The sequence below is a fragment of the Alosa pseudoharengus genome, unplaced genomic scaffold (assembly GCF_046254945.1).
Source record: "Alosa pseudoharengus isolate Yale_2024_CS ecotype anadromous, Long Island Sound unplaced genomic scaffold, YU_APseudo_1.1 YU_APseudo_1.1_scf_6, whole genome shotgun sequence".
In the NCBI taxonomy this organism is placed as follows: domain Eukaryota; kingdom Metazoa; phylum Chordata; class Actinopteri; order Clupeiformes; family Clupeidae; genus Alosa; species Alosa pseudoharengus.
In genome coordinates, this window is record NW_027468848.1 from 596,684 (window position 1) to 615,000 (window position 18,317).

The window sequence follows — 18,317 nt, forward strand, 5'->3', positions numbered from 1 at the left end:
ACCGGTGTAACTTGCTTGTTGATTTCGTGTCACTGGCCCTTGTCGTTTTCGCGGTATTCCCGTTTTTCTGCGTTTTTTGGGCCCATTGAAATGCATGGCGGAATGTTCAGAATTCAAATTTCGATTGTGACATCACAGCTCTAATTGCTTAAGCTTGCACCTGGAAGAGTTCTATGCCACCTGGCAGAGCTCTGATGGGCTGGGCTGGGCTGTCTGTGTATATGAAGGTGTGTGCATGTAACTTTTGACCAGTATGTCCGATTTTCATGAATGAGGTACCGTTGGAATCCTTGAATGAAGCCCAGTTCAATGCCTTGCCAGCACTAAGTGTAAAGGTAATGAAAAAAAAGATGAGACAGCGCGAAGCGCTGTCTCATCTTTTTTTTAAAGCCAAACCATGTTGATACAGGTCATTAAAAAAAATATATATATATATTTTCCAAATCCATTCAGCCCAGTTCAATGCCTTGCCAGCACTAAGTGTAAAGGTCATGTAAAAAAAGAGGAGACAGCGCGAAGCGCTGTCTCCTCTTTTTTTTAAAGCCAAACCATGTTCATATAGGTCATAAAAAAAATAAATAAAGTATTTCACCAATCCATTCAGCCCAGTCCAATACCCAGCTAGCTCCATTTGAACTTCGTCATGTGTACAGTTGTATATATTATTACATTGAGAAACACACTTTCATACAGATATTATGCATATCCACGCAGCTTTACTAATCAAGTTACTCATCGTTGCCCAGCAAGAAGTCCTCAATCAATTCAATTGTCTTGCCACGATCTGTGGAGCTTACAGACAACGTTAAATTACTAAAGGTTCTGTATGCTATTTAAAGCCGACCTAACGCTGAGTCCCTTCTAGACGGTGTGTTGCAATGCATTCTGGGTGCTGTGCTGTGATTCGACGGCTCGTCACCTGACCCACCAAACAACAACTCTCTGGGATGTGGCAAATATCGCGTAAAAACCTTGTTGCCGGAACAACAGGGAAAAGGCAACAGGATAGCAGCATGAAAGATACACAGGATACACACGGAATTTTGATGGACGTCCTTATCAGTCTATGGTCTAACTTATAAACGTGTCGGGTCAACGTCAACGATAAGTAAGTTAGGCTAACGTAAACGTTAGCTATTTGCTGTTGTCATATGCTAGTGCTATATGCTTTAGGCTACGTGATGGCCATTTATCACACTGATTTTAGGTACTACTTTTACGAGGTCTGTAGTTCTGTCAAAATGTATCTTATCGTTGAACAGACTACAGTTTTATCTTCCTTAGACTTCGTAGATGTAGTTACTACAATTTGGAAGCGAATTTCGAAGTGTAAATATGGTTTTAGTGTGTAAACAGACCAACCGCGATTTTGCAATGAAGTTAATGGAGCCTTTTATGTAGGGCTACTAGGCTACTTTCACGAAGTCTGTAGTTCTGTCAAAATGTATCTTATCTATGAACAGACTACATGATTATCTTCCTTAGACTTCGTAGATGTAGTTACTACAATTTGGAAGCGAATTTCGAAGTGTAAATATGGTTTTAGTGTGTAAACAGACCAACCGCGATTTTGCAATGAAGTTAATTGAGCCTTTTATGTAGGGCTACTAGGCTACTTTCACGAAGTCTGTAGTTCTGTCAAAATGTATCTTAACCATGTAGTATGTTCATAGATATCTTCCTTAGACTTCGTAGATGTAGTTACTACAATTTGGAAGCGAATTTCGAAGTGCAAATATGGTTTAAATGTGTAAACAAGACGCCTGATGTTTAATGTTAATGAATGGGCACAGTATTATTGTGTACAGTAATGGGCTATCAGTAGTATGTAAACAGTTCATGTGTTATGTGATTTACATAAACTAACAACAGAAATGTTAAAAGCTGGTATTGTGTTTCCTGAATTCTTACATTCAGGCATTCAAATGAAATGTAATTAAATAGCATATCAATCATGCAACAATGCAAAAACAATGAAACTAGTGTAGGCCTAATTATATTTTACATTAGTAAAGCAGTACTCTGATGTGCATGCTTTCACAAACTTTTGTAAACAATCTTAGCACTTTAAACATTGACTGTTTTGAAGTGCATGTAGGCAATATAGTATAAAAATAATAATTGTGATGTCATTACAATTTGATAGGGGTTGGGAGGAGGGGGTGGGTTCATGTAGGTGGGCCCTATGACCCCAAAGTATGCCTTGACTGGGCCTCAGGTCAAAGAAGTTTGAGAAATGCTGATGTAGACAACAAAGCAGCAAGGAGGCGTCGTGTGATCATTTAAACAAGTTTTATGAAGAGGTCGATGAGGGTGGGAAAAATCGTACATTTCTGTGCAAACTTTGCCCGCACTTCAGTCACATTGTCTTTTAAGAAAATGCAGTCCTTTTTTCGGTTCCAGCAGCCAACAACCTCAGAACTGACCCTTCAGGCCTCTCAGGAGGCGCTGGCCTTTAACCGGCAGCCAGAAGAGAGTCAGCAGAAATTTGATTGCCTTTAAAAAATCTGACTTCTTAAAAAATCTTAAACTGGCTGCATTACGTGATTATTTCTGAGATTCTGATACGTTTTTAACCATGACCTATACACAGTTCTGGTTTGAAAATGTATCTCTTAAAATAATCACTTTATGCAGTCAGCTTAAGATGGCTTACTAGCAACTAACTAATTACCCTAGCATCAACCTAGAAACCACCCCTGTAATGTCAACCTAGCGACAACCATAGCAACCAGCATAGCAACCATGTTATTTATGCGTTTTAGCTTATTGGATGTTGCGTTAATGCAGACAACTTTTGATCCGTGTGCCCGATTTTCATAAATGAGGTACCGTTGGAATCCTTGGATGAGGCCGAGTTCCGTGCCACTGATCAAACCCACTCTTGCAGTTCCTCGGAACCGCAATTCTAGTTTATTTATTATTCCTTTTCACCCACTTTTTGGCCGAACTACTGCTCCTAGACCGTTTGAGCTATCAACGCGGTTCGAACTCCAAAAATTCAGGCCCGAACCGGTGTAACTTGCTTGTTAATTTCGTGTCGCTGGCCCTTGTCGTTTTCGCGGTATTCCCGTTTTTCTGCGTTTTTTGGGCCCATTGAAATGAATGGCGGAATGTTCAGAATTCAAATTTCGATTGTGACATCACAGCTCTAATTGCTTAAGCTTGCACCTGGAAGAGTTCTAAGCCACCTGGCAGAGCTCTAATGGGCTGGGCTGGGCTGTCTGTGTATATGAAGGTGTGTGCATGTAACTTTTGACCCGTATGTCCGATTTTCATAAATGAGGTACCGTTGGAATCCTTGGATGAGGCCGAGTTCCATGGCCCTGATCAAACCCACTCTTGCAGTTCCTCGGAACCGCAATTCTAGTTATTATATCTTCCTATAAGCCCACTTTTTGGCCGAACTACTGCTCCTAGACCGTTTGAGCTATCGACGCGGTTCGAACTCCAAAAATTCAGGCCCGAACCGGTGTAACTTGCTTGTTGATTTCGTGTCACTGGCCCTTGTCGTTTTCGCGGTATTCCCGTTTTTCTGCGTTTTTTGGGCCCATTGAAATGCATGGCGGAATGTTCAGAATTCAAATTTCGATTGTGACATCACAGCTCTAATTGCTTAAGCTTGCACCTGGAAGAGTTCTAAGCCACCTGGCAGAGCTCTGATGGGCTGGGCTGGGCTGTCTGTGTATATGAAGGTGTGTGCATGTAACTTTTGACCAGTATGTCCGATTTTCATGAATGAGGTACCGTTGGAATCCTTGAATGAAGCCCAGTTCAATGCCTTGCCAGCACTAAGTGTAAAGGTAATGTAAAAAAAGATGAGACAGCGCGAAGCGCTGTCTCATCTTTTTTTTAAAGCCAAACCATGTTGATACAGGTCATTAAAAAAAAAATATATATATATTTTCCAAATCCATTCAGCCCAGTTCAATGCCTTGCCAGCACTAAGTGTAAAGGTCATGTAAAAAAAGAGGAGACAGCGCGAAGCGCTGTCTCCTCTTTTTTTTAAAGCCAAACCATGTTCATATAGGTCATAAAAAAAATAAATAAAGTATTTCACCAATCCATTCAGCCCAGTCCAATACCCAGCTAGCTCAATTTGAACTTAGTCATGTGTACAGTTGTATATATTATTACATTGAGAAACACACTTTCATACAGATATCATGCATATCCACGCAGCTTTACTAATCAAGTTACTCATCGTTGCCCAGCAAGAAGTCCTCAATCAATTCAATTGTCTTGCCACGATCTGTGGAGCTTACAGACAACGTTATATTACTAAAGGTTCTGTATGCTATTTAAAGCCGACCTAACGCTGAGTCCCTTCTAGACGGTGTGTTGCAATGCATTCTGGGTGCTGTGCTGTGATTCGACGGCTCGTCACCTGACCCACCAAACAACAACTCTCTGGGATGTGGCAAATATCGCGTAAAAACCTTGTTGCCGGAACAACAGGGAAAAGGCAACAGGATAGCAGCACGAAAGATACACAGGATACACACGGAATTTTGATGGACGTCCTTATCAGTCTATGGTCTAACTTATAAACGTGTCGGGTCAACGTCAACGATAAGTAAGTTAGGCTAACGTAAACGTTAGCTATTTGCTGTTGTCATATGCTAGTGCTATATGCTTTAGGCTACGTGATGGCCATTTATCACACTGATTTTAGGTACTACTTTTACGAGGTCTGTAGTTCTGTCAAAATGTATCTTATCGTTGAACAGACTACAGTTTTATCTTCCTTAGACTTCGTAGATGTAGTTACTACAATTTGGAAGCGAATTTCGAAGTGTAAATATGGTTTTAGTGTGTAAACAGACCAACCGCGATTTTGCAATGAAGTTAATGGAGCCTTTTATGTAGGGCTACTAGGCTACTTTCACGAAGTCTGTAGTTCTGTCAAAATGTATCTTATCTATGAACAGACTACATGATTATCTTCCTTAGACTTCGTAGATGTAGTTACTACAATTTGGAAGCGAATTTCGAAGTGTAAATATGGTTTTAGTGTGTAAACAGACCAACCGCGATTTTGCAATGAAGTTAATTGAGCCTTTTATGTAGGGCTACTAGGCTACTTTCACGAAGTCTGTAGTTCTGTCAAAATGTATCTTAACCATGTAGTATGTTCATAGATATCTTCCTTAGACTTCGTAGATGTAGTTACTACAATTTGGAAGCGAATTTCGAAGTGCAAATATGGTTTAAATGTGTAAACAAGACGCCTGATGTTTAATGTTAATGAATGGGCACAGTATTATTGTGTACAGTAATGGGCTATCAGTAGTATGTAAACAGTTCATGTGTTATGTGATTTACATAAACTAGTAAACAACATAAATGTTAAAAGCTGGTATTGTGTTTCCTGAATTCTTACATTCAGGCATTCAAATGAAATGTAATTAAATAGCATATCAATCATGCAACAATGCAAAAACAATGAAACTAGTGTAGGCCTAATTATATTTTACATTAGTAAAGCAGTACTCTGATGTGCATGCTTTCACAAACTTTTGTGAACAATCTTAGCACTTTAAACATTGACTGTTTTGAAGTGCATGTATAGCAATATAGTATAAAAATAATAATAATTGTGATGATATTACAATTTGATGGGGGGTGGGAGGAGGGGGTGGGTTCATGTAGGTGGGCCCTATGACCCCAAAGTATGCCTTGACTGGGCCTCAGGTCAAAGAAGTTTGAGAAAGGCTGATGTAGACGACAAAGCAGCAAGGAGGCGTCGTGTGATCATTTAAACAAGTTTTATGACAAGGTCGATGAGGGTGGGAAAAATCGTACATTTCTGTGCAAACTTTGCCCGCACTTCAGTCACATTGTCTTTTAAGAAAATGCAGTCCATTTTTCGGTTTCAGCAGTCAACAACCTTGACTATTTGAAGATACTAATCTATTGTGTACAGTAATGGGCTATCAGTAGTATGTAAACAGTTCATGTGTTATGTGATTTACATAAACTTGTAAACAACATAAATGTTAAAAGCTGGTATTGTGTTTCCTGAATTCTTACATTCAGGCATTCAAATGAAATGTAATTAAATAGCATATCAATCATGCAACAATGCAAAAACAATGAAACTAGTGTAGGCCTAATTATATTTTACATTAGTAAAGCAGTACTCTGATGTGCATGCTTTCACAAACTTTTGTGAACAATCTTAGCACTTTAAACATTGACTGTTTTGAAGTGCATGTATAGCAATATAGTATAAAAATAATAATAATTGTGATGATATTACAATTTGATGGGGGGTGGGAGGAGGGGGTGGGTTCATGTAGGTGGGCCCTATGACCCCAAAGTATGCCTTGACTGGGCCTCAGGTCAAAGAAGTTTGAGAAAGGCTGATGTAGACGACAAAGCAGCAAGGAGGCGTCGTGTGATCATTTAAACAAGTTTTATGACAAGGTCGATGAGGGTGGGAAAAATCGTACATTTCTGTGCAAACTTTGCCCGCACTTCAGTCACACTGTCTTTTAAGAAAATGCAGTCCATTTTTCGGTTTCAGCAGTCAACAACCTCAGAACTGACCCTTCAGGCCTCTCAGGAGGCACTGGCCTTCTAACCTATCGACCACCTGAGCAACCAGCATGATTGCCCTAGCAACCAGCATAGCAACCACGTTATTTATGTGTTTTAGCTTATTGGATGTTGCGTTGATGCAGATAACTTTTGATCCGTGTGCCCGATTTTCATAAATGAGGTACCGTTGGAATCCTTGGATGAGGCAGAGTTCCGTGCCCCAGATCAAACCCACTCTTGCAGTTCCTCGGAACCGCAATTCTAGTTATTTATTATTCCTGTTCACCCACTTTTTGGCCGAACTACTGCTCCTAGACCGTTTGAGCTATCGACGCGGTTCGAACTCCAAAAATTCAGGCCCGAACCGGTGTAACTTGCTTGTTGCTTTCGTGTCGCTGGCCCTTGTCGTTTTCGCGGTATTCCCGTTTTTCGGCGTTTTTGGGCCCCATTGAAATCAATGGCGGAATGCTGGGGCTTTATGACATCACAGCACCTCATTACTTGCACCTGGTAGAGCTCTGCTGCTAGAGTTGATTACTTGCACCTGGCAGAGTTCTAAGCCATCTGGCAATGTCTAATGGGCTGGGCTGGGCTGTCTGTGTATATGAAGGTGTGTGCATGTAACTTTTGACCAGTATGTCCGATTTTCATGAATGAGGTACCGTTGGAATCCTTGAATGAAGCCCAGTTCAATGCCTTGCCAGCACTAAGTGTAAAGGTAATGTAAAAAAAGATGAGACAGCGCAAAGCGCTGTCTCATCTTTTTTTTAAAGCCAAACCATGTTGATACAGGTCATTAAAAAATATATATATATATTTTCCAAATCCATTCAGCCCAGTTCAATGCCTTGCCAGCACTAAGTGTAAAGGTCATGTTCGCGCTGTCTCCTCTTTTTTTTAAAGCCAAACCTTGTTCATATAGGTCATTAAAAAAAAAATAAAATAAAGTATTTCACCAATCCATTCAGCCCAGTCCTATACCCAGCTAGCTCCATTTGAACTTAGTCATGTGTACAGTTGTATAGATTATTACATTGAGAAACACACTTTCATACAGATATCATGCATATCCAGGCAGCATTACTAATCAAGTTACTCATCGTTGCCCAGCAAGAAGTCCACAATCAATTCAATTGTCTTGCCACGATCTGTGGAGCTTACAGACAACGTTATATTACTATAGGTTCTGTATGCTATTTAAAGCCGACCTAACGCTGAGTCCCTTCTAGACGGTGTGTTGCAATGCATTCTGGGTGCTGTGCTGTGATTCGACGGCTCGTCACCTGACCCACCAAACAACAACTCTCTGGGATGTGGCAAATATCGCGTAAAAACCTTGTTGCCGGAACAACAGGGAAAAGGCAACAGGATAGCAGCACGAAAGATACACAGGATACACACGGAATTTTGATGGACGTCCTTATCAGTCTATGGTCTAACTTATAAACGTGTCGGGTCAACGTCAACGATAAGTAAGTTAGGCTAACGTAAACGTTAGCTATTTGCTGTTGTCATATGCTAGTGCTATATGCTTTAGGCTACGTGATGGCCATTTATCACACTAATTTTAGGTACTACTTTTACGAGGTCTGTAGTTCTGTCAAAATGTATCTTATCGTTGAACAGACTACAAGGTTATCTTCCTTAGACTTCGTAGATGTAGTTACTACAATTTGGAAGCGAATTTCGAAGTGTAAATATGGTTTTAGTGTGTAAACAGACCAACCGCGATTTTGCAATGAAGTTAATGGAGCCTTTTATGTAGGGCTTCTAGGCTACTTTCACGAAGTCTGTAGTTCTGTCAAAATGTATCTTATCTATGAACAGACTACATGATTATCTTCCTTAGACTTCGTAGATGTAGTTACTACAATTTGGAAGCGAATTTCGAAGTGTAAATATGGTTTTAGTGTGTAAACAGACCAACCGCGATTTTGCAATGAAGTTAATGGAGCCTTTTATGTAGGGCTTCTAGGCTACTTTCACGAAGTCTGTAGTTCTGTCAAAATGTATCTTATCTTTGAACGGACTACATGGTTATCTTCTTTAGACTTCGTAGATGTAGTTACTACAGTTTGGAAGCGAAATTCGAAGTGCAAATATGGTTTAAATGTGTAAACAAGACGCCTGATGTTTAATATATGTTAATGAATGGGCACAGTATTATTGTGTACAGTAATGGGCTATCAGTAGTATGTAAACAGTTCATGTGTTATGTGATTTACATAAACTAGTAAACAACATGAATGTTAAAAGCTGGTATTGTGTTTCCTGAATTCTTACATTCAGGCATTCAAATGAAATGTAATTAAATAGCATATCAATCATGCAACAATGCAAAAACAATGAAACTAGTGTAGGCCTAATTATATTTTACATTAGTAAAGCAGTACTCTGATGTGCATGCTTTCACAAACGTTTGTGAACAATCTTAGCACTTTAAACATTGACTGTTTTGAAGTGCATGTATAGCAATATAGTATAAAAATAATAATTGTGATATCATTCCAATTTGATGGGGGTTGGGAGGAGGGGGTGGGTTCATGTAGGTGGGCCCTATGACCCCAAAGTATGCCTTGACTGGGCCTCAGGTCAAAGAAGTTTGAGAAATGCTGATGTAGACAACAAAGCAGCAAGGAGGCGTCGTGTGATCATTTAAACAAGTTTTATGACAAGGTCGATGAGGGTGGGAAAAATCGTACATTTCTGTGCAAACTTTGCCCGCACTTCAGTCACATTGTCTTTTAAGAAAATGCAGTCCTTTTTTCGGTTCCAGCAGCCAACAACCTCAGAACTGACCCTTCAGGCCTCTCAGGAGGCGCTGGCCTTTAACCGCAGCCAGAAGAGAGTCAGCAGAAATTTGATTGCCTTTAAAAAATCTGACTTCTTAAAAAATCTTAAACTGGCTGCATTACGTGATTATTTCTGAGATTCTGATACGTTTTTAACCATGACCTATACACAGTTCTGGTTTGAAAATGTATCTCTTAAAATAATCACTTTATGCAGTCAGCTTAAGATGGCTTACTAGCAACTAACTAATTACCCTAGCAACAACCTAGAAACCACCCCTGTAATGTCAACCTAGCGACCACCATAGCAACCAGCATAGCAACCATGTTATTTATGCGTTTTAGCTTATTGGATGTTGCGTTAATGCAGACAACTTTTGATCCGTGTGCCCGATTTTCATAAATGAGGTACCGTTGGAATCCTTGGATGAGGCCGAGTTCCGTGCCACTGATCAAACCCACTCTTGCAGTTCCTCGGAACCGCAATTCTAGTTAGTGGGTTTGATCCAGCAAGCCCACTATTGTTCTTCTTAAGTTTTCTTCTTATTATTAGTGGGTTTGATCCAGCAAGCCCACTATTGTTCTTCTTAAGTTTACTTATTATTATATCTTCCTATTCACCCACTTTTTGGCCGAACTACTGCTCCTAGACCGTTTGAGCTATCGACGCGGTTCGAACTCCAAAAATTCAGGCCCGAACCAGTGTAACTTGCTTGTTGATTTCGTGTCACTGGCCCTTGTCGTTTTCGCGGTATTCCCGTTTTTCTGCGTTTTTTGGGCCCATTGAAATGAATGGCGGAATGTTCAGAATTCAAATTTCGATTGTGACATCACAGCTCTAATTGCTTAAAGGGGCCCTATTATGGTATTATTTACTGTTTATTATTTAATTTGTTGGGTCTAATAGAATTGATTTACAACGTTGAAGCGTCGTCGGCCATATTATTTTTCCTCATACATCTATCAGTATTACAACCCCTATGTGAAACGCCCGGTTGCTGAGAATTTTGAGGCAGTTAGAATCTTGGCGCTGACAGAAACGTCTCGTCAGACATTTGTAAGTTAGGCGATTATGGCGTCAGTGCTGCCTTACCAATTTGAACCAGAATCCGACCCCGAAAGCGATAATGGAGCTGATGGAGCCAATGATGACCGCGATGTTAGTCGTAGATTGGACCAAGACGTTTCACTGTGGTAAGTTTTTGTTTATTCTATTATCCACACCTGATTTACGAAATGTATCTCTATAGCCTAGCGTCTAATTTAGCCCGAGGCTAGTAGGCTACTCGTACTAACAAGCTTTATTTGCCTGCCTGACATGGAATATAAGTGAACTGCTTTTGTCTGCCAAAAATAGTTATAACTTATAACATCTTTGTTACTTAGGTGCACTTGTGGGAATTGTGCCACTATGCCCAGTGAAGTGGAGAACGTCTGCTGCAGAGAAATCACAAAGGTAAAACTGATGTAACTTTAGGCTAGGCTACTATACGGTTTGTGGAGAATGATCTAATGTCCTAGCATAACATCCCCTTTAGATGAGTAGCTTAGGCCTACTAGTGAACTAGGCTACACATGTTTATGACATCTCTAGCATAAAGCATCAGCATTACACTTGTAATGGTAAACGAGTGATCTCACCAGTTCATTGTAGTCTCAGCCAGGTGCATACTGTATTATAATCATTGTTATGTAAAAAAAAACGAATCAATGATACATTTTTATAGTTAATATGTAATGGTAAACGAGTAATCTCACCAGTTCACTGTAGTCTCAGCCAGCTGCATACTGTATTAAAAATCATTGTTATGTAAAAAAACTAAATCAGTGATAACATTTTGTTGTAAATAAAAGCCTGACAAGAAAACATGTTGCTTCCTGAATCAATATTGTCCATGCAGTCATGTAGCACTCTGAACAATGATGATGCCAAGGTCACTTGTTACACAGTAGTAGTTCTTGTCTTATTTTCTTTATTAGGTAGTAAGACGAATGAGCCAAGTGCCAGTACCCATAATGTGCATGACAGAACATCCAGGCCTAGAACCTGTGTGTCTAAACCCATACAGTCTGCAAAATATCTACAACATTTACAAATATGATTACGGACCTGTTAGGCACAGAACAGAAGAAGAGTAAGTTACTTTGTCTGTAATAAGCTCTTACTAAACAAAACAAAAGCATTATTCTTATGTAATTTGTATGCATGTAAACATTGATGACAACAGTGCATAGCTTCCAGAGTATGAACCTTTGAGGTAATATTTGAAGAGTTTGGTTTCAAAACGCTATATCTCCATTTTTACATTAAAAAGTCATGTTATTCAATTGTGTATTTCAGATAATATCAATCAACTTGCTGTTTTGTTGTTTTGATTGAGTAAAGGTAAATCAATTAACAATGCCCAATTACAGTTCTACTGAAATTACTTGCAAAACAAAATGTAAAAAAATAATAATTTATCAAAGTTCTTTAAAATAGTCGATGTAGCATTTTGGAACCAAACTCTTAATTTGAAAACAGTTGAACAGAGAACTATGTGCCTTGTCCCTTCAGGCAGTTGAGGCATCTTGCCTATCGCAGCTTTGTAAGCTGGTGCTGGGGTTACTTAGGACCTAGTCGTCGGGTCATCATCCCGTCATGTGTGGTGCAGCGGATACGGCAGCAGTTCCCGTCTGGTGATTACATAGGCTTCAGACCACCTATTGATTGAAGCGGGAGACGTGACGGGCAACCAGCTCAGCCTTTGGAGTTTTTGGGAATTCTGCTGAGAGGTCTGGAGGGATGGGGATGGTCTTCAATTCCTCTGCAAAAGATGTGGGGTCCTCAAAAACTTCCTGCATGAGCAGCCTCATGAGTTCACGTACATAGTCTGGAAGATATAGCATTCAAATCCAATAAATGTATCCATAACAATCTGTAAACTGGTGTGGCTGTATTTAAAGAAAATCTTTAACAAACTTACTGAAGGTTGGATTTGTTTTCACGGGCTTCACAATGCCTTCCCCCCTCTTCGCCTTTGGAAAAACAACCTTGAAAACAGCCTGTCCTGTAGATGTTGTGGCTTGCTCCCGCATAGCATTTTCATTGTGGTGCATTGCTGCTAGATACAACCTATGGTAACAACACAGCAACATTATTAAATACATAGAATGACTGACAGTCATCTCAATTAGTCACTTTTAAAATAATGACATTGTGTATTACCTGCACAACATTCCCATGAAGGGGAAAACTACATTCTTTGGTGCAAATCGTAGTATCAGGCTGTGAAAGGACTCCAGTGATGAGGTCTGGTGATGGTGGCTGAGTTTCTCTACATCCTTCAGGACTCTCTTGTTGAGCAGTATTTTCTCAGCTTTGTGAAGTGCAACTGATCCTTCAGTAAAATAAGAACACATGGTGAAATATCAACCCCTGCATCACAACAAAAGACTGGAAAAATGTAATACTTGATTTTCTGAGTAAAGATAATTTGGCACATACCAGGTTGTAGCCATTTGCTAGGGTCCCTTGAGACGTGGTCGGGATGCAGACATTTGGGGAAAAGGGGGTCTTCATGAACATGAACATTTTGTAGGTGGTTTAGCAGTGATGTCCACTTTGCCACCTTTTCTGGTCCAGTGCTTGATGACGTGGCACACCAGTAGACATGGTTTTTGATGCTCTGTAGCCACTTCTTCAGAACATCACAGTCTTCATTGTGCGAAGCTTTCTCAAGTTTCTTGGACAAACCTGTTTACCACACACACTAATTATACGATCTGTTAATTGCTAACTTCAAAGTTTAGAATATGAATTAGGAAAACACTTTACCTTTCTCAAAGTGCCAAACGTCATAGAACTGAGTTACGCTGCGTTCCCTCAGAAATTTCTGGATCTGTGGATGACGGTCTGTCACAATGTAATCCACCTTCAATCCATTCGACTCCAGATGATCTAGGCATCTTTTCAGTCCTTCCTTCTCCATATGATAGCTGCCACCTACTTCATTGCTCTGGTAGTGAATGGTCATTACAAACAAAAAACATTAGACAAAATCACACACTTTTAAGATTCAAATTCAAACAAATCCAAAGAGAGAAACATACCTGAACAAGTTGGATGTCCATAATGGTGTTGCTCTCCAGATTCATTAGAGTGTAGCTGCCAAACTTTGCAGAGTGCCCTAAAAAAATGTATTACAGAGTGTGTAAAGCTTTTCAGCACACCATAAAGGGATGTCATTTGATTCAGAATGCAAACTAATAATTTAGTTGCCAGACTATTTCAAATTTCAACAAACCTGGAGAATCGGCCCTCATGTCTCCTCCCACTGCAACCACCCCACCAAGGTGCAATTGATGCTGGAAATGACTCTGCTGATCCATCTTCCACTTGTGAACAATAGCCGGTTCCATGTAATTCCTTGCATGCCTTCTGAAGGTGTCATACTGAAATATCTGGAGTTGCATGGCCTTGCACAGCTTTAAAGAAAAGACAAATAAGAGGCGTTTTAGACCAGTTTAGTTCATCACTAGAAAGATTCACATGTTTGAAATGGTAAAATGCTTACCTTTTCCAGTTGGATGAAGGAGGTCCCTGTAAAGTAGGTAGCCGCCGAAAGTTGTAGGTTGCCGACAGGGGTACTTCCAACCATGGGTTGACTCTCCCACTCTCTGAAGTAACTGCAGTGTGGACATCGCTGAGTGTAAGCCACATAGGTTCCCATCCTTCGTCGTTGGAGATTACAGCCCTTCTTACACACTGGACAGTTTTCAAACAGCTGTTTGAGGCAGCTTTCAAAAACAATATACTTTTCCTCATCATGTGTGGACTGTGTCTCAAACCTAACAGATTAGAAACAAAACATAATATTAGCTTTCAAATATGTTTTCTAGAATAATAGCAATATTAGCTTTCAAATATGTTTTCTAGAGTAATAGCAATGTTGTATAGCTGGTAACCATATACTGAAAACAGTAGCCAATACTGCTTTTAGTACAGCCAATACTATACAGTAGCCAATGCTAAAAACTTACGAGATGTCAGATTCCTCTGTAAGTACAGAATCTCCAGGGTTGTAAGTCGAGTCCAGAGGCTCCTTATGAAATTCATTTGAGGAGTCGCTCTCCTCCTCGTCCTCCAACTCAAGCCGTGGTCTCTTGCTAGGTCGACAACCTGGGCCCTTTATTGGTGTAGACGCCAGTGGTGAGTCTATACCAGAAATTATTCCAGTGCCTACACTGAGAAGAGGCAGCTTTGTCTGGATACCTACGAATAATATAGACAAATCTTATTAGAAAATAAAAAAATAATTCAGCTGATGATTTTGTCCTGGGTACTGAAGATATAATACAGAGTAGACCTTGGTTAACAACTACATCACACAATACCTTTGCTTCTCATGTGTGCCGTTTTCAGCGATCCCATGGACAACTGTGTGCCGACTGAAGTCGCCTTCAATGGCGCACTTTGTACTCCCACAGAATGCATTCCCACGGTGGTACTTGTCTGGGTTCCCGCCGAAATAAGCTGAGGAGAGTCGGTCTGACATCCGACGTGCTGGAAGGGGCTATATGGGGCACTGGAGTCCTGTAATTATAACACCAAAATCGGTTACGAAAATAATTGTATACAACCTAACAGTTAACATCTGAAACAAAAACTATAACCATTCAACCAAATAGTACCCCTCACATAGCTGACGTTAATTCATGTTACCGTTTAGAATTTGTTTGAGATCCCCCGCGAAAACTAACGTTAACTTATAACGTTAGGCTACAAATAGCACCAGTGAAAAAATAATCAGCCTTGCGTCAAGACTACAGACTGAATTCGCTCTACTTCAACATGGTAGTCTCACTATCAGAGCTAACTGCTACACATTGGTTTAATTATACCACTGAGCTACTGTAATTACACCTTTGCTCAGCTCAGACCACGAACTCAGTCAGCCTCGCTAGCACTAGTTAGCTATCTCCGCTTGCAAGCTTGCAGGGTTAATTACCCCAACTAACGTTAACCTTACACACAACAACTTTTGTTAATATCACAATAGGTTTACTTACATGTCGAGCGACATCTTCACCCATGGGGCCACACAAAGTTGGAACAGCATCTTCCCTCAGAGCTAGCAGCTTCGCAAATCCTGTGCTGAACAAACGCAGGTTGCTGAAGCAGCCATCCGTGAAGTGACGGGGACACAGAAAAATGGTCGGTAAAGTTGGGGGAATAGAGTTAAAAATAAACTCTAGCCAACAGGTACGTGTAGGCTCTGCCTTTGGCAAAGCATACAAGGGAGACGTCCCTTCACAACGAAGAAAACACCTTCTACCCATTGCTAACCGAAACTTTACTTGCTGAGAAACGCGAAATCGAACTGTTCTAGACTGACTGTGAAATCATCTGATGACGCTGTCCCATTTACTCCCAGCAAAAGTACGAGGTTACGTCACCTCGTACCGGAACTAAAATAAAGCAACGGCTGAAATTCGCATCGAGGCGTTTCTAGGCAGCTCAGTAGTCTGTCTTTGCGATATTCATTTACTCCCCCCTAGTGGTTACTTTTGATATTGTGTCTTTGGCGACCATTTACATACACAAAAAGCTATGTAATCCACGATAGGACAAGGAAAAAACGAAAAAGCATAATAGCACCCCTTTAAGCTTGCACCTGGAAGAGTTCTAAGCCACCTGGCAGAGCTATAATGGGCTGGGCTGGGCTGTCTGTGTATATGAAGGTGTGTGCATGTAACTTTTGACCCGTATGTCCGATTTTCATAAATGAGGTACCGTTGGAATCCTTGGATAAGGCCGAGTTCCATGCCCCTGATCAAACCCACTCTTGCAGTTCCTCGGAACCGCAATTCTAGTTATTAGTGGGTTTGATCCAGCAAGACCACAGCATGGCTGAAAGCCATGCTGTGGGCTTGCGGAGCAAGCCCACTATTGTTCTTCTTAAGTTTTCTTATTATTATTATATCTTCCTATAAGCCCACTTTTTGGCCGAACTACTGCTCCTAGACCGTTTGAGCTATCGACGCGGTTCGAACTCCAAAAATTCAGGCCCGAACCGGTGTAACTTGCTTGTTGATTTCGTGTCGCTGGCCCTTGTCGTTTTCGCGTTATTCCCGTTTTTCGGTGTTTTTTGGGCCCATTGAAATGAATGGCGGAATGTTCAGAATTCAAATTTCGATTGTGACATCACAGCTCTAATTGCTTAAGCTTGCACCTGGCAGAGTTCTAAGCCATCTGGCAGAGCTCTAACGAGCTGGGCTGGGCTGTCTGTGTATATGAAGGTGTGTGCATGTAACTTTTGACCCGTATGTCCGATTTTCATAAATGAGGTACCGTTGGAATCCTTGGATGAGGCCGAGTTCCATGCCCCTGATCAAACCCACTCTTGCAGTTCCTCGGAACCGCAATTCTAGTTATTTATTATTCCTGTTCACCCACTTTTTGGCCGAACTACTGCTCCTAGACCGTTTGAGCTATCGACGCGGTTCGAACTCCAAAAATTCAGGCCCGAACCGGTGTAACTTGCTTGTTGATTTCGTGTCGCTGGCCCTTGTCGTTTTCGCGGTATTCCCGTTTTTCTGCGTTTTTTGGGCCCATTGAAATGAATGGCGGAATGTTCAGAATTCAAATTTCGATTGTGACATCACAGCTCTAATTGCTTAAGCTTGCACCTGGAAGAGTTCTAAGCCACCTGGTAGAGCTATAATGGGCTGGGCTGGGCTGTCTGTGTATATGAAGGTGTGTGCATGTAACTTTTGACCCGTATGTCCGATTTTCATAAATGAGGTACCGTTGGAATCCTTGGATAAGGCCGAGTTCCATGCTCCTGATCAAACCCACTCTTGCAGTTCCTCGGAACCGCAATTCTAGTTATTTATTATTCCTGTTCACCCACTTTTTGGCCGAACTACTGCTCCTAGACCGTTTGAGCTATCGACGCGGTTCGAACTCCAAAAATTCAGGCCCGAACCGGTGTAACTTGCTTGTTGATTTCGTGTCGCTGGCCCTTGTCGTTTTCGCGTTATTCCCGTTTTTCGGTGTTTTTTGGGCCCATTGAAATGAATGGCGGAATGTTCAGAATTCAAATTTCGATTGTGACATCACAGCTCTAATTGCTTAAGCTTGCACCTGGCAGAGTTCTAAGCCATCTGGCAGAGCTCTAACGAGCTGGGCTGGGCTGTCTGTGTATATGAAGGTGTGTGCATGTAACTTTTGACCCGTATGTCCGATTTTCATAAATGAGGTACCGTTGGAATCCTTGGATGAGGCCGAGTTCCATGCCCCTGATCAAACCCACTCTTGCAGTTCCTCGGAACCGCAATTCTAGTTATTTATTATTCCTGTTCACCCACTTTTTGGCCGAACTACTGCTCCTAGACCGTTTGAGCTATCGACGCGGTTCGAACTCCAAAAATTCAGGCCCGAACCGGTGTAACTTGCTTGTTGCTTTCGTGTCGCTGGCCCTTGTCGTTTTCGCGGTATTCCCGTTTTTCTGCGTTTTTTGGCCCCATTGAAATGAATGGCGGAATGTTCAGAATTCAAATTTCGATTGTGACATCACAGCTCTAATTGCTTAAGCTTGCACCTGGAAGAGTTCTAAGCCACCTGGCAATGTCTAATGGGCTGGGCTGGGCTGTCTGTGTATAATGAAGGTGTGTGCATGTAACTTTTGACCCGTATGCCCGATTTTCATAAATGAGGTACCGTTGGAATCCTTGGATGAGGCCGAGTTCCATGCCCCTGATCAAACCCACTCTTGCAGTTCCTCGGAACCGCAATTCTAGTTATTATATCTTCCTATAAGCCCACTTTTTGGCCGAACTACTGCTCCTAGACCGTTTGAGCTATCGACGCGGTTCGAACTCCAAAAATTCAGGCCCGAACCGGTGTAACTTGCTTGTTAATTTCGTGTCGCTGGCCCTTGTCGTTTTCGCGGTATTCCCGTTTTTCTGCGTTTTTTGGGCCCATTGAAATGAATGGCG

At 41.2% G+C, this 18,317-nt stretch overlaps 2 protein-coding genes across 2 annotated transcripts in view; both read right to left on the reverse strand.

The window, feature by feature from the left end:
* The window catches only part of rasal1 (RAS protein activator like 1), a 214,354-nt gene that overhangs the window by 134,692 nt on the left and 61,345 nt on the right, over nt 1-18,317 (reverse strand). The gene's annotated exons all lie outside the window — the stretch shown is intronic.
* LOC143105722 (uncharacterized) lies at nt 10,192-15,977 on the reverse strand. Its single transcript, XM_076269807.1, has 11 exons — nt 15,387-15,977; nt 14,712-14,910; nt 14,358-14,589; nt 13,892-14,165; nt 13,622-13,802; nt 13,428-13,504; nt 13,153-13,333; nt 12,823-13,071; nt 12,544-12,715; nt 12,302-12,450; nt 10,192-12,208 (listed from the first exon to the last, which is right to left on the reverse strand). The coding sequence occupies exons 1-11, from the start codon at nt 15,654-15,656 to the stop codon at nt 12,039-12,041; spliced, it is 2,154 nt and encodes a 717-aa protein (XP_076125922.1). The 5' UTR covers nt 15,657-15,977; the 3' UTR covers nt 10,192-12,038.